The following is a 14,512-nucleotide window of genomic DNA, read 5'->3' on the forward strand; positions in this document are numbered from 1 at the left end:
AATTTCAACTGATTTTTTCTGGGAATTTTAAAGCTGTTGCCCAACTCAGTCTAACATGATATACATACAGAGGATCCCTTCAGTAAAAGGAGGAAGGCTTACGTCTGTTTTTATTCATGGGTACTAATCACGCCTTCAGGAAGCAGCATACACACAAAAAGGCACAGGTCTCTACACAAGGTACCTCTGAACCGACAAACAATTCAGTTGGATAGGATAGGGGAAAGAAAGATTTAAGTTCCACACCAGTCAAGCCTGAAGTCCACCTAAGGTGCCGAAGTTAATCTCTCTGAAAAGGACAAAAACGACAAGGGCACAAAGACAGCTGTGCTTTAACTGAACTTTTTAATAGGGATGGATACAATTAATATACTGTATGATAGTTAATTATCACTGAAATCTTATTACCTTAGTGAATAAATTAACAGTCAGCTGAACAACAAAAGCAAGAACTAAGTAAAGATATTGCAAATTCCTTGAGGAACCCTTCCACTGCTACAGTTACCATTTTCACTGATACACACCCAAAACTGTGTTATGACGACTCATTTCTCCAAATGCCTCCACTGCAGCACCTGCAATATTTCAATGACTAACTCATTTAATGACTTATAGTCCATCAGGTGGGCAGCTCTTTGGTAAAGGTGTGGCAACAGATTCTTTGCTTTCTGTCAACGCTCGCGGCTGATGGACAAAAACACTGAACTTGACACCTTGGTTAGCCGCTGCCCTCACAAAACCACTATTTGCAGTCATGGTGACGGCTTTTAAAGTGTCTCCTGTCCCAAAAATGGTAAGAGAACGGCTGTTGATTTTTGAACTAGCCACTAGTCCTAAGGCACGGTCAGACGGCTGATCTGGCACCACATGAATTCTTTGAACAAGTAACGCAGCTCGCTCTTTCTCTCCCGGTCCTCCCAGCGTTTCCAAGATGGACTGAAAATCTCTCACAGCAGATTGACAGGCAAAAAGCTCCTTCCCCTCCATGAACTCCTCCAGCTGAGGCAGGACTCTCTCCCTCCTTTCCTGAGCTGCTTGCTCTGTTAGCACTTTTTCTTTGAAGATGAAGTAGCAGCCACCGTAGCTCAGAGCAGAGACGTAAGTTATCAAGGTAGTGATGTCCAGGTTAACTCTATTGCACACGTTTACTTTGATCTGGGTAGGAAAAGCAATGCTGGCCACTAAATTCTCCCGGTCAACTCTGGTCACCTGCAGGAGTTCAGGGCCTTCTTCATCTGATTCACTGGCACTAAGGCGCCGGTTCTCGGTAGATGGCTCCGCCAGCGAGTTCACAGCCACGATGTCTCCTCGCACAGATATTCCCATCTCCTTGAGCCTCTCTGCCATAGGACTGGACACGCTGTTGTAGAACGCAAAGATGATGTGGGGGTTGCTGTACTCCACCGGCTGCTGACGGCTGGCTTGCAGGAAGTCCTCTGCCTGCTCAATGACGCTTTTGTCACCATACTGGCCTCTCCCCAGCCAGATGTTATGCAGGGCCTCAGCCTTCCGGCCGATGGCCTTCACCCACGTGTGACCTCCGTTTGCAACAACGTCTACCACCAGCGTCTGCTTGTCTCCAAACCTGTCCTCGTAAGCAAAGACACGGAGGACACTGACAACATCCTCCAGGTTCTCTGCTGACTGAATAATGGCTTGGAGATGGGTAAGGTTTGTACTTTGCAGATGGGATTCTTTAATGGCCACCTTCCCTGCCTCCACCTTGTGTAAGAAGTTTAGCTCAGCCCTCAGTTTCCCACATAGTTTTGCCCCGCCTTCTATTTTCCTCTTCTGGGACTTGGAAAGGGCTTCCGCTCTCTTGATCAATTCTTTGGCAACAGCAATTCTTTCACAAAGCAGCGACTGCACAGACATGTTGGAAACATTATTCCTATCAAGTGAAAGCAAAAGAGAAGATTGTTATTAAATGGTCAGGAATAGAGACAGTCAAAAAAGGTCTTTGCAGCAGTATACATTGGAGTTTGCAGTAGACTTAGTGCAACAGCTACCAGTATTGTAAAGTGCAAGCATCAAGAGCCTCACCGCAAGTCCCACCAAAGAGTTCAATTCCTTTCCTTCGCCTCTGGAGACGCAACCTATGGCCTCAGAAGATCTCAGTTCTCAGCAAGGGAGAACAGCAGTGTTCAAGTCTCCACACACACCTTGCAAGTTTGTGGTTTTTTCCCCTGACATGCGAGCCCTTCACTGAGCTAGTCACTTAGAGAGATCTCAACTCTCACAGTGTATTTTTAGAAGTTGTCGTCCAGAACAAAATTAGAAATCGTGTTAATGCCATAAGCAAATCTCCCTCTCACCACCACGGTTACCATTAAAATATAAAAGCTACCCACCATGCTTACAGACATCCACAAAAACTGTGAAGTCTGGCTCCCAGCAAGTATTTTAACACAGGAAGCCCGATGTATTTTACAATTATGGGTAGCACAACTCTGTCCTTTCCAGCTTCCAACTTATACTGCACAACTCAGTAAACGAGGCCCTAACAATCCCCTGGCAAAGCTTCAACGTTACACAGCATCATGACAAACTATGATTCATAATTCTAGAGCCAGGAGGATCTGGAAATCTCTGTTTTCTAGTTCCACCAGAGATTTACTGTGTTGCATCTGGTAAGACTATTCCTTTAGTATATAGATGCTTTCCCCAAGGAAAGTATGATAGGAATTGCTTAATAGAATGCAGGCTGGCTTTGAAAAATGTAAGATTCACTACCACAGCAAACAATACCATTTTTTATGACACACAGTAAATAGCCATTATGAATAGAGAAATTAATCCATTTTGACTCCAACTACAAGTATAAACACGTGCTCCTGTAATTTTTACTTAAGCTGCATGTTGAAGCAAACTGCTATTAAAGGGAAGACAAATGCAGCTTCAGCTGAAAATGAGCAACAGGATACAGCCTGGCTCCTACAAGAGGCTCTGCCAGTGCTCCTGTGGAGCCTGGCTTCATCAAGCAGTTGAAGTCACACTTGCACTATGCACAAGTTTAAATGCAGTTACTATTAATTGCTCCTGGCTCGGACAATACTCAACATCACAAAACCCTTCCCCGTTTTCTCCACCAAAAGGCAGAATGTCCTCCAACACGACCTGCTGACTCTCTTCAGGGCTAGGCCAGTGAAATCAGCCCTTCCTCCCAACAGTACTCACCATTGCCACAAGTTTATTCTTATATGTAAAGCAGTGAGTGAAACCTGACAGTTACTACTTCAGCACCTCTCACCACAGCAGCTTCAACTTCTACAGATATAAAAAGTCCTCAAGATGAAGCTTACTTCAAGCTTTTCAGTGTGAAAGTAAGCCCACAAGCCGAACTACTTTTTCATCACATCAACCGCGAGTAACAGGCGGCCCCACTATCAACCACAAAGGCGTCAGAAGAATAACTACTCCTTAAATTGAGGTGGGGAAAAAAAAATAAGACCCTTCACACAAAAGTTTGCTGGTACAAGTTGCCCCGGGAGGCCGCTCGCTGAGGCGTAGGCGCCTCGCCCCAGCACAGCCTTAGGCCCAACACTTGAGAGGGCCCCCCAGGGCCCGCCCTCCCTCAGCAGCCGCGCACAGGCGCCGCTTTGCCCCGCTCCGCTGCTGTCAGAGCCCGCGGCGGGGAGCGGCCGCCTCCCCCTCTCCCGTCTGCGGCCCGGCCCGGCCCTGGCCGCCCGCTCCGCGATCACGTGAGAGCGGCGCCGGGGAGGCCGCGGCGCCATCTTGGGTGAGGGCAAGGTGCCCTGCGCTTGCCCCAGCCCCTCTCGGCGGCGCCGGCGGGGAGCCGGCCGCGCCCGCTCGCCTCTCCCTCAGCCCACACACCTTCCCCGGAGCGGGGCAGCGGGACGCGGGCGGCGGCGGGACGCGGGCCCTTTCTCCCCTTGCCGACCCCGGTCACTATCGGAGCACGACAAGCCCGGGCCCGCCTCGCCTCTCCGGGCGCTGCCGGGCCGCTCTCCCTCCCCACCGCCTTCCCCCGCAGCCCGTACTCACCCCCCGGCGGCACCAGCCTTCTCCCCGGGCGGCGGCAGGACGCGGCCCGGGCCGGCACCTCCCCCGGGGCCGCCGGGCGGGGACAACCGCCCCACCCGCCTCGCCGAGCCGGCGGCCCCAGCCCTCCCGTCCTGGCTCTGCTCCCCGGCCGGCCTCAACTAAGTACGTGTTTTATCCCGAAAAGCCTTTATTTAAGGAGCAAAGACCTTACATTAGATCAGACAGGCCAGAGGCGAGTCACAAGGGTGTAACTTCAGCGGGGAAGCAGCAGCCGTGGCTTGACGCACGTTGGGTGGATGGAGTCCAGCCAACAAAGAGGGGCCGCCTTCACCCGTCGGTGCTAAAGGCGAGAAAGCGTCCTCCTCGCTTGCCCCGAGGTGCTGCCTACTTCCGAGGAGTAGCCCTCGCCCTGGTCTCTAGGTTCTATCCCTGCTGCAGCAATACTCCTGACAGGGCTCAAATGTATTTCTGACAATTATTAAGACTAAACTGTGATGTGATGTATGAAAGCTTTGCTTGTGCTTTGCTTCGTTTCTTTCTCAAGGACTCCTGACTCCTCAACTGTTTCCTGAGGTCCCTTTGTTTAGGTAAGATTGGAACGCTCGTTAGGCTCCCTACGGAAATCACCGACAGCAGACTCAAGGCCTTCAGTGGACACTTGGGCAACTCCTAGAACGGGAAAACTAAGATAAGGGGGACTCAGACACAGAGACCCTATTACAGGGAGGATGATTCTGCTGATTTAGGAAGGAGGCACCTGGACTTTACTTCCCAGCACATGCTCTGGAAAGAAGGTCAACTAGCAAACCCTGTGAAGACGAACGCTTACTTCCCCCTCGACCACCAAAGACCCTCACCCTATTTTCACTAGGCATGCTCGGACTATGTAAATGAATTCCGGGAAGTCATTATCATAAGACACCCCTTTCCGGGAAATCTAATGAATATGTGTGATTTGCGTGTATGTGAACTGATGTCCCTTGCTAATTCTTGGGAGCCCTTATGGTGGAGAATAGCCAGGGCGACCCCAGCGCTGCTAATAAAGAGTACCTGCTTAACAGTAAAAAAAACAACTTTACTGTTGACTCAATTTCTTTGTTTCACTCCCCAACAGCATGGGGGAGACTTCCCTTCTCCTCACCTACTACTGACAGCTGGCTCCTACTGTAATTTACTTGTCTAAACGATTTCACAAGATCTGTAAAGCAACAGTAAGCCAGAGCGAGGTTGAAGGGGCTTAGTGCACCTGCATCGTCCATCACTGGAACCTACTTGAAGTAATAACCCCATGAAAGGGTGATGCTGTTCTCAGATCCCGATCCTACTAGTTAAATAAAGCCCAAGGAAATTCTGTTCTGGTAGGTGTCACAGCGAGTTCCTCGGAGCAGATCACCTTCCAGGACATGCAAATCAAGAACATGACCTACCTTCAGTGACCAGTGTCTCTTTTTCTGCTTTCAGATGGCTGCATTAGGAACAAGATAAATGAAGCAAAGTCATTCTTCATGGCCAGCTTAAATAATCAAGCTTGTAATTTGTCATTTCTCACAAACAAACAGTGTTTGTACACTTTATTCCCCCTTGACCCCACTTTATGCACTGTATTGTTTTACAGAATATAAACAAAACAAAACTAGTATCATGTAACAAAAAAAAATTATTTTTTGAAAATGACCACAACCACCATATAATTTGCTGCTCCATTGCACTGATATCTCTCACTCCTGAAGTGATTTGATTATTTGAGAAATACATCTCAAAACTACTATTTCCTTAAATTCCAAGCATTCTGAATGGAAAAAGGTATAAATTAGTTCCCTGCAGTTCAAAGTTTCCCTTTAAATACCAGATAAAATTTAGTTATTCTAGACAAGCAGTCATCCGAGTATGGCAATTACTTTCTTCAGTGTAGGATTAACAGTTTAAAAACACCCCCACACTTCAAATCACACCACCTTCCTGATTAGAACAGCGCAATATCAAGGTCTATCTGCCTACCACTAAGAAAATTAACCAATACTCTAAATAAAGCCCGAATTCAAAATATTATGCATTCTTTCCAAATTACACCAAGTCCCATGAACTCTGATTCTCTGCAGGGCCTAAGTATATCAGGGGTGGGAGGAACTGGGCAAAACCCCCTCCCAACGTTTACACCAATTATCGGGTATCTGAAAGGCAGCACTTTCCTTGGAGCACAACAGTTTTCATAGAATACACAGAACAGTTACTACATTTAAATCATTAAACCACAGGAAAAGTTGGAAGATACCATTTTTTCACTTCATCACTTGTAAAAAATGAGTAAAATTCTAGAAATCGAAGTTGTTGAATTATTTAAAAAAAAACACCACCAAAAAGCAAACCACACCCCCAAGTCTTAAAATATTTTTTTTGCTTGCCATATTGTTACCACCTGGGGAGTGAGACAGTACAATTTATTTGGAATTGCTTTGGTTTCAACTACCTTCCCTAGGGTGTTCTTTGCTATCAACTGCTTCTAGTACAGGAAGCAACTAAGCTACTACAGGTCACGCTAACCCTTTCTGACGTACCTAGCTGCATCTTTTCATATACAAAATTCCTTTACTTACTTATCTAGCATTAAAAACTGACTGAATATGTATGAATATTCAAGTACCATTCTGCTTTTCTGAATGATTCTGAAAGCTTAAAGATCTAGCAACATAAAAATCTCCAGTTTCACTTCCAAGTGGTTCTCTAGAAGAAGAATCAGAGCATGGATTGGTTTTCAGAGTAAAATACTCAAAAAGTGATCTGGACTAAGTCTTAATGGACCATTTGGACACAGCTTTTATTTCTGACATTAGGAAATAAAACTTCATTTATGGCATGCTTCAGAAATTCTTACTTACCTAATGATAACATAAAACATTGGAAGACAGACATTGGAAAGAACCGATCAATTAGCTTATACACTACTTTCTGCAGACTAACTCATACTTTATTTTCTTCATTAGTTATGGCTGGCTAACATGTAAGCTGTCAGGCTGCTCCCATACATGCTCAGCGTTATGTACAAGCAAAGCGATCCAGCTGTCGCTCCCAGTTCACTATCAACATTTGAACAATCACGATGCTTTAAAAAAATAAAATCTGAAAACGGTAACTTACGTGGCTGCAGATAAGATTATTTCTGCTGGAAAAAGTACATACATTTATTCTGTTTCGTTTACGGTACATTTTGTGTTTCTATATAACCTGTGTGACTCTACACATGTAACAAGTGTATCAATACATGCACCCACACAGAATGATAGTCAAGCATCTGGTTCTGCACCTGTAAAAGTTGTGATGCAATTAAGTGCTCTTTTTATTTCTGCACCTTTAGAGTCATCTTGCACATTGGGGAACACTTTAGCACAATTCAAGGGATAAAGTAACTGCATTACATATTCTCATTTTGCTTCATTACTCCTGTTGATTTTTATTGATGGTGATAAATGCATTTAGTTTTCAGTAAGAGTTACTACTTCCATTATTTCTACAATATTTCAGGGTTGAAAAAGTGCAATTTCTAGGGCCAGGAAAATAACCCAAGTAATAGAAAACAAGCTCTTAAGACACAAAGACCAAGAGTCAAGAGCAAAGATGCTCAAGTAGATCACAGTTCACACCTGAAATGGAAGACTGTTCTACCTCTTTGTGAAAGTACATGATCTTTTACACCAGATAAAACCATTTTTGGAAGTTACTTAATATTTGAATAATACTCCAAAGTGAAAAAATTATCCTGTCCACTCAAAATTTAAATTCTTTAAAAGAAGGTCTAACATGAGTTCACCATGGCTCTACGTGGAAAATTCTGTTTCCTCAACAATAAAGATAGTGAAATCTCAGCCTTATGCAGATAAACAAGCTGTGATTAAAAAGACACACAGACACCTTCCCCCAAAACAGTGGCCTTCAAATTTTATTCTTTAGCCTTTTTCAAGCTGTCATTATAACTTCACATTTTGTACACTATTTTGTGTACAAAGATTCCATGTATCAAGGGAAAGAATTACCTATAATGATTCCATGTATTACAATATTAGGACCGTTGCATTTGCACCGATGATATTTTAAAAAATCTCTCTGACATACCATGTAGAAATAAGTATGCAAAAACTGCAAACAAAAACATTTAAGTAGCCAAAATTAAAAAGACCTTTGTGTGAATCACACAGTCTTGCTCGGTTTCTACTAGGCTATTGCAGCCAAGTAGTCCTTAACCTCAGTTGGAGTGAGCCTCCTAAAACCAGCTTCATTACAGATGCCAACTTCAATGTTGTCTTCTGTCATTTGCCCTTCAAAGCTCTCCTATTAAAGAAAACACAGTTCAGTGAATCATATCAATGGTGTCACAACAGTAAGAAACTTATTTCTTAAATATTTTGCTAACCTTTAGTGTTAAGATAGCTGTATGAATGGCATCTTCAAGCTCCAAATCTTCATTGTATCTGTAAACAGAAGTTCACATATTTCAGCATGGGACAAAGATCTTTCCAAATCCTAATAATCCTAGAGTCTCTAAAAACCCAAACGCTACTAAAATCTTCCTATTTCTCATACAAATATTATTTGACAGCACTGTGGTATTAGTAGTCAAAATTTATTATTAGTAAAAAGATTCACTACTTTCCCTACTGACACCATATAGAACAATATCTCTGCCAATAGGTTGAATGTAATGTTTATTGCACTGAAATAATTCTCCATAAAAGCTGGAGTTTAAATAAGGCAAATTTCCTGTGCACGTGTAAGCAAGTGAACTGGAAGCATCCTATCTTAAACATTTTAAACCTTCGTTCTGATAATCCAAAATTGTGCATTTTTTGTCTGGCTATTTTACATGGAACCTAAACAAAAAAGAAAGTATCCTTTCAGACAAGTATCAAACACATTACCTTTTCTCAAGGAATGTTTTCCCATTGACGTAATTTTTTCCCATTGCTGTTGCTTTCCACGCAAAATAAGCTCCCTGGAAAAGCAACAACATATCGAATTGTTTTGTGTAACTTGGTCAAACATTACATATTCAATCACTTGGTAAAAAGTACAGGAATAATTATGAAGATAGTGAATGTTCTGAGAATATAGAAGACTATTTTGCATCACATTAGGACTAATTTGATACGGAAACATACGCTGTGAAAACGTACAAACCATTTGTATAGGGCCCCACCTATTTTCATCCTCCCGCTACTTTGAAAGATGAATTTATTAAGTCATTCACATAGTTTTGATTTGGGATTCCTTAAACAGAAATAGTATGTCGGCCCTTAAGAATGAATACAGTCAGATCTTTCCTGAGGTTCACTCCACATAGTCTCCTTTTTTAAGATTAAGTAATAATATAAACAACTTGTTGCAAATCAGCCATCTGATTTATCTTAGCTACTAACAGGCTATTTATCCATCATTTCTGTTCTCTCTTCTGGCATGAAGATCATCAGCAGTTCTACTCCTCAATCAAGCTGCCTTACACAAGACATCTGCATTTTGTTTTTTACATTTGAGCATCAGGTAGTAATTAAAATTTCTGAGGCTTATCAACGATACACTACGGTAACCACGTTTTTTTGTTTGATATAAAGCATTACAACTCACACAGGTCAAAGGGTAGTTTTTCAGAAGTGCAGTGCAAACACAGCAAACTCACTTAAATTAACCCCGTCATTAAATTCTAAAGCATATGCATTATATTTCACAATTAAACAGATTTTTGCCTAACTTCCATCCAGTTTAGGGAACAACTCTTTGAGCAGCATAAGCAGTCAAATTTTCTTTTTTCCTGGTACCTGTGCAGAATGCTACTCCTGCTACGGCTACCAACTAGGTGGGAAGGCATGAAAAGGGATGGCAATCTCCCTCAAAAACAGCTGGCATCCCTCAAGCAATACAGGAACACGTAGGCACAGAATGATCCAGGCTTGCTCCAAGCACCTGCTTCATGGAAACTGGCTCATTCTGACTTCTGAAGTCAAGGGATCTTTTGTTCTAGCTCCACATTCCTCTTCTCATCACAAAGTATTTCATGAGTGCATATAAAGTTTTAGATGTTTTATAAAAGCAGTAGAATTTACAGACCTAAGATACTTACAGATGGATCCGACTGAAATAAATACGGCCGCCCTTCATTCCAGCCACATATTAGCAGTGATACACCAAATGGACGAACACCACTACAGGGGGGGGAAAAAAAAAAAAAAAAAAAAGAAAAAACAAACTACAGAAAAAAATCACAGTTGATATGGGAAATTTATTCAGAGAAAACCAAAGATGACTAAACTGTTTTGGATGTGTTAACCTTCCCCCAAACACTTCCCACCAGCCCAGAGCTGTGATCAGGAATGACTAGTCAACCAACAGTACAACACCAAAAGTACGCTGCCTTGTCTCACACCTTTGTTTGCAAGATATGAAGACCCTGTCTCACCCGCCCCTCCTGCTGGCCCACTTTCTGTGGACATTCTCCACTGAAAAACTTACTGCCATTTTGACACAAAAAATTCCATCACCAGGTAGGTGTTGTTCCTTACATTTAAACACCATAATCTTTCTAAGCAACTTCAAAAATCAGAAAACCACGTACCCAGATTGCGTGTATTCCTGCATCACAGAAGCAATTCTCTGTACTAACTGAGCCGTTGGAATGGGCTCATGATAAACCAAGTAATATTGCTGGGCCAGCTTCCGAGCTCTGTGCACAAGTACTCTAAAAACAAAGACAAAATTAGTATGTCAAAGGTATTCCAACTAGTGGTTACAACTAGAAATGAAAACTCCTAATAAATACTACGTTAAGGAATTATACATCTGGCATAACACTGATGTAAGAAAACACAGATTGTGCTGGGTTATCTTTATCAACTGAGTAATCTCTGAAATACTTAAATTGAAACTAAGGTTGAACTACACTGCTTTTCATTCCCCTCCTCATTCTTTAGATAGAAAGTCATTTGACAAGTTATTGAATATATTAAGAAGAACTTAAAAGTGAATTTGTTATACAGTGTAATACAATGCAATATTATGCCATATACTTTGAAAGAAACAGCTAATTTCTATCTGTTTCTTACATTTCTTGTATGAAAATGCGTCTAAATGGCGACCAAACAAAAATTTTTAATACCTGTAATCTGGACCCATACCACTGTACACTAAACCTATGTGTTTGGTAATTGGTTCTACTTTGTGGACACTCCTTTCATCATAAAGAATGGATTTCTGCTTCTTCTCCGTTGCCAACACCACTCCATTTGCAGCTGGAAAGGAACAAGGTTTTTTTATATTAAATTTTTTTATATTAAATTACAATTATGGAAAGCAGTCAAAACACAGAACAAGTTTGTCAGCCTGTAAAGAATGTTGCTCCTTCCTCTTTTAAAAACCTTTCAAGTTTACAATCACGTTAAACAGAGATATTTTGATGAACCTACCCAACATATTGTTTCTCATTTTAAATAATCATACAGCTCCCATAATCCCATTCTAAAGATCCTGAAGCACGTATTAATAATTGAGCAGTTGAAGTAACTTTTTGTATCATTTCTATACACATGGACACACAGCTGGAGTTATTTACTTAAGACACAGGAACACTCAAAAAAAAAGATGTCTAATTTTACCAACTGAGTGTCTCCAGAATCACCCAAGCAATTTTCTTCTCCTAGCATGGAGCTCTATGCTCCCTTCCTTCTTTATAAAAAATTACTGAGTTGCAGAAAAAAATAGGAAACATTAAACCCACTAAAACATGCGAAAATCCACCGAAAGACAAAAATATGTAATAGAAGGCAAATGAAGAAAGACCCAGTACACAGTTCAAACTGTTTTAGTTCTCTGAAATGATACTCAGAATCTGAATCCTTCACTAAAGCAGTTATTTTCTGAACATACCTTTAATCCCAACCGATGGAGCTCCTGCAGCCACTGCAGCCAAAGCATATTCAATCTGAACAAGCTTTCCAGAAGGACTAAAAATGAAAATGCAAAAGTCAGCCTAACATAATTCCAATATGCTGAAATCTTTCCTACAACAATCTTATGCTAACTTGCTTTTTTAAACCTCTTTACACCTAGCATCAGCATGTTCTAGTAAGAATTTTTTTTAAAAAACCCCAAAACACCACAAGTCTGAAGATTCATAACATTTTCTAGAAGAACTGGACTGGCTCAGCACAGAACTCACTGCTACACATTGCTACTGGGATACTCACACAGCACCTGCCTACAACCCTGGTGAAAGCTAATGTGTCTCGGATAGGGAGCAGTGCCTGGGATGCAGATTGAAGGACAAATCCGTTCTCCAAGTTTATACTATTTCAAATAAGCTTTCTACTCACTGGGAAAATTCTTCAGAGCGCGTTATGACTTTCTATTGAAACGGCATTATACGTGTGGCTTGCAAAATTTTTCGGGACATTGATGCTCTCTGCTGAAAGGTACAAGCAAAACACCCCTACTCTTTCTGACTGACAAGCACACATCAGGTCAGTGGCACAAGACAGAAACAGCTCCCATTCCATCCCCAGGTAGCCCTGCATTTTGTTTTAATGATCCATGTTGTGCTGGTAATGGACACAGAATCAACAGAGCAGAGCAGCAGGTGTCAGGCTGACAAAGTACCTCATCCAGAATGAGGGGGATCAAGGGGTCCATTCTTGATCCCCAGGGAGAAGGACAGCACTGAGCCAGTCACTCATTGAACAAGTGATTTTGCAAGTGGGATCTATTCTCTAGGCTGTATTTCAGACACTGCTGGTTTAACAGGTGCAGAAATAAAATAGAAAATTATGTAACTCAGTACTTAAAGGAGTTAGAAAAAATAAAGCAAGCAATAATTAATGTATTTATACACTGAGTAAACAGTGTATAAAGGTAACAAAAGTAGTAATACTAGCCACTCCACTACAAAATACTAACAAACCAGAACAATAGTTTCCTATGCCAGCAATTAAAATGTACAGAACATTTGCAAAATATTTTCAATGTAAGTACAAACTAAAATAAATAATTCTCAGTACAAGGAACAGGTGAATGAGGGAGAGCGTAAGGAGCTGTATTCTATGCAAACTGCTCCAAGTTTCAGAGCATGTAGTGCTCCTGTACAGTACAAAACGTTGGTAACTCCCTTAGGAAACCATTTCCAAGAGCTAAGTAAGAATTCAACCCACTTGAGTAAAGCAGGCATGTTTGGCTGCATCCATCCATGAAGAAGATTCTTTTCCTAGTTTTAGATTGTGAACTGCTTCATTTGCTTAACTGCAACATGACTTTAGTAACTCTGTTTGCAATTACACAGCATTACTCTTCTGAGATTACAGAGGCACTTTACCAAAAGCAGCACAAAGATTCTTGCATTTAGTGTTTCTTTTTATGTGTATAATATAATGCTGGATAACTTAATAGTTTCATCAAAAAAAGGATGGAAAGTCAGTTCCTTTTCTCTGAATTCACCTTAAGTGTACATATTAGAGCAAGACTTTAAACAGATACCACTTCAACAGCATATTCATTCTGTGCATGCAATCATCCCACACCTAGGCAGTGCACAACACAAAGCACAAGGAGAGCACCGCCTGCAAAGTGCAGCAGGAAGGGAAATAAACTATTTAAAACTCATCTGAAGGCTTCTCTCATTCCCACATCTGCAAAGTTTGTCGTGAAGCAAGCTTTCAAGATACCATACCTCAGCTATCACCACGCGTTTCCAATTAGCTCCGAATTACAGAATTACTACCCAGCCTGAAGTGTGTACATGCGTGTGGGGACCTTAAGTTTGCTAAACTGTTTCACCAAGCACTCGCTATACGGGACTACCAGTGACGAGACAGATCTTAGGCTGGCCCCACAGTGACTCTGACTGACAGCAACGAGAGAAAACACAAGCAGCGGCTGCACTTGGGCCCGAGGTCAGCGACAGAGATCAGGTGGGACCCGGGACTCTCGCCTCAGCCCCCGCCCCTATCCCCGGCTGCGCCTGCAGTCGTTCGGCTCACCAAGACTCCCGGCAGCCGCATGCCCCCCACAGGCGAAGGCGCCTGATCCCCGTCGCTTTTCCCACGCTCGCCCTTCTGCCCGGGTCCGGCAGCCCACCGCCCCCCAGCGCTCGCAGGCCCGGTTCCGCGGACCCGCCGGGGTCGCGATGACTCTGCAAAGTCCCCACTCCGTCCTGCCCCGCCGCCAGAAGACCGCTCCGCGTAGGCTGCGAGCCACCCTCCCCTCGTCGCCCACCGGCCTGCCCGCCGAACACCTAGGCCTGCCGCCCTCTCCCCTCCAGTACCTGAACGTAGTGAGGGAGAAGCTGTAGCCACGCTCCGCCATCTTGGCTCAAGCCCCTCCGCTCCCCTCAGCCGCTCCCCCTGCGCAGGCGCCGCCGCTCCTCCCGCTTCCTGCACGAGGCCGCAGCTGGCGCGCTGATTGGACAGGAGGCGGAGGGGAGCGGAGCATGCCGGGAAGTAGCGCCGGGCCCGCGAGGCACGTGATTGGCGGAGGGGCG

General features: G+C 43.2%; 2 protein-coding genes across 7 annotated transcripts; both read right to left on the bottom strand.

The window, feature by feature from the left end:
• Nucleotides 1-326: 326 nt before the first annotated feature.
• C1H7orf25 (chromosome 1 C7orf25 homolog) lies at nt 327-5,051 on the bottom strand. Of its 6 annotated transcripts, none has more exons than XM_074889265.1 (2): nt 4,217-5,051; nt 327-1,891 (listed from the first exon to the last, which is right to left on the bottom strand). In XM_074889265.1, coding segments are annotated over exons 1-2 (1,284 nt in total). In that variant the 5' UTR covers nt 4,219-5,051; the 3' UTR covers nt 327-609. The 6 variants fall into 6 exon arrangements, with proteins under 6 accessions (XP_074745366.1, XP_074745453.1, XP_074745630.1 ...); XM_074889352.1 differs by lacking the exon at nt 4,217-5,051 and adding an exon at nt 4,006-4,203; XM_074889529.1 differs by lacking the exon at nt 4,217-5,051 and adding an exon at nt 3,835-3,960.
• A 2,861-nt stretch (nt 5,052-7,912) lies between these two features.
• PSMA2 (proteasome 20S subunit alpha 2) lies at nt 7,913-14,409 on the bottom strand. The gene is made up of 8 exons (XM_074889807.1): nt 14,297-14,409; nt 11,911-11,987; nt 11,144-11,276; nt 10,604-10,726; nt 10,112-10,193; nt 8,916-8,989; nt 8,411-8,468; nt 7,913-8,328 (listed from the first exon to the last, which is right to left on the bottom strand). The coding sequence occupies exons 1-8, from the start codon at nt 14,335-14,337 to the stop codon at nt 8,212-8,214; spliced, it is 705 nt and encodes a 234-aa protein (XP_074745908.1). The 5' UTR covers nt 14,338-14,409; the 3' UTR covers nt 7,913-8,211.
• Nucleotides 14,410-14,512: the final 103 nt, after the last annotated feature.

Source organism: Strix uralensis, chromosome 1 (assembly GCF_047716275.1).
Source record: "Strix uralensis isolate ZFMK-TIS-50842 chromosome 1, bStrUra1, whole genome shotgun sequence".
Classification (NCBI taxonomy): domain Eukaryota; kingdom Metazoa; phylum Chordata; class Aves; order Strigiformes; family Strigidae; genus Strix; species Strix uralensis.

Bases quoted from the DNA above. Each gene is read 5' to 3' on its own strand.
- PSMA2 (XM_074889807.1), bottom strand. From the start codon at position 14,337: ATGGCGGAGCGTGGCTACAGCTTCTCCCTCACTACGTTCAG. The intron at 10,727-11,143 runs GTATTAAAAATT...CTTTGTTTTTAG, and splicing joins GGTATGGGTCCAGATTACAG to AGTACTTGTGCACAGAGCTC. The intron at 8,329-8,410 runs GTTAGCAAAATA...TTTCTTTAATAG, and splicing joins CAGCTATCTTAACACTAAAG to GAGAGCTTTGAAGGGCAAAT.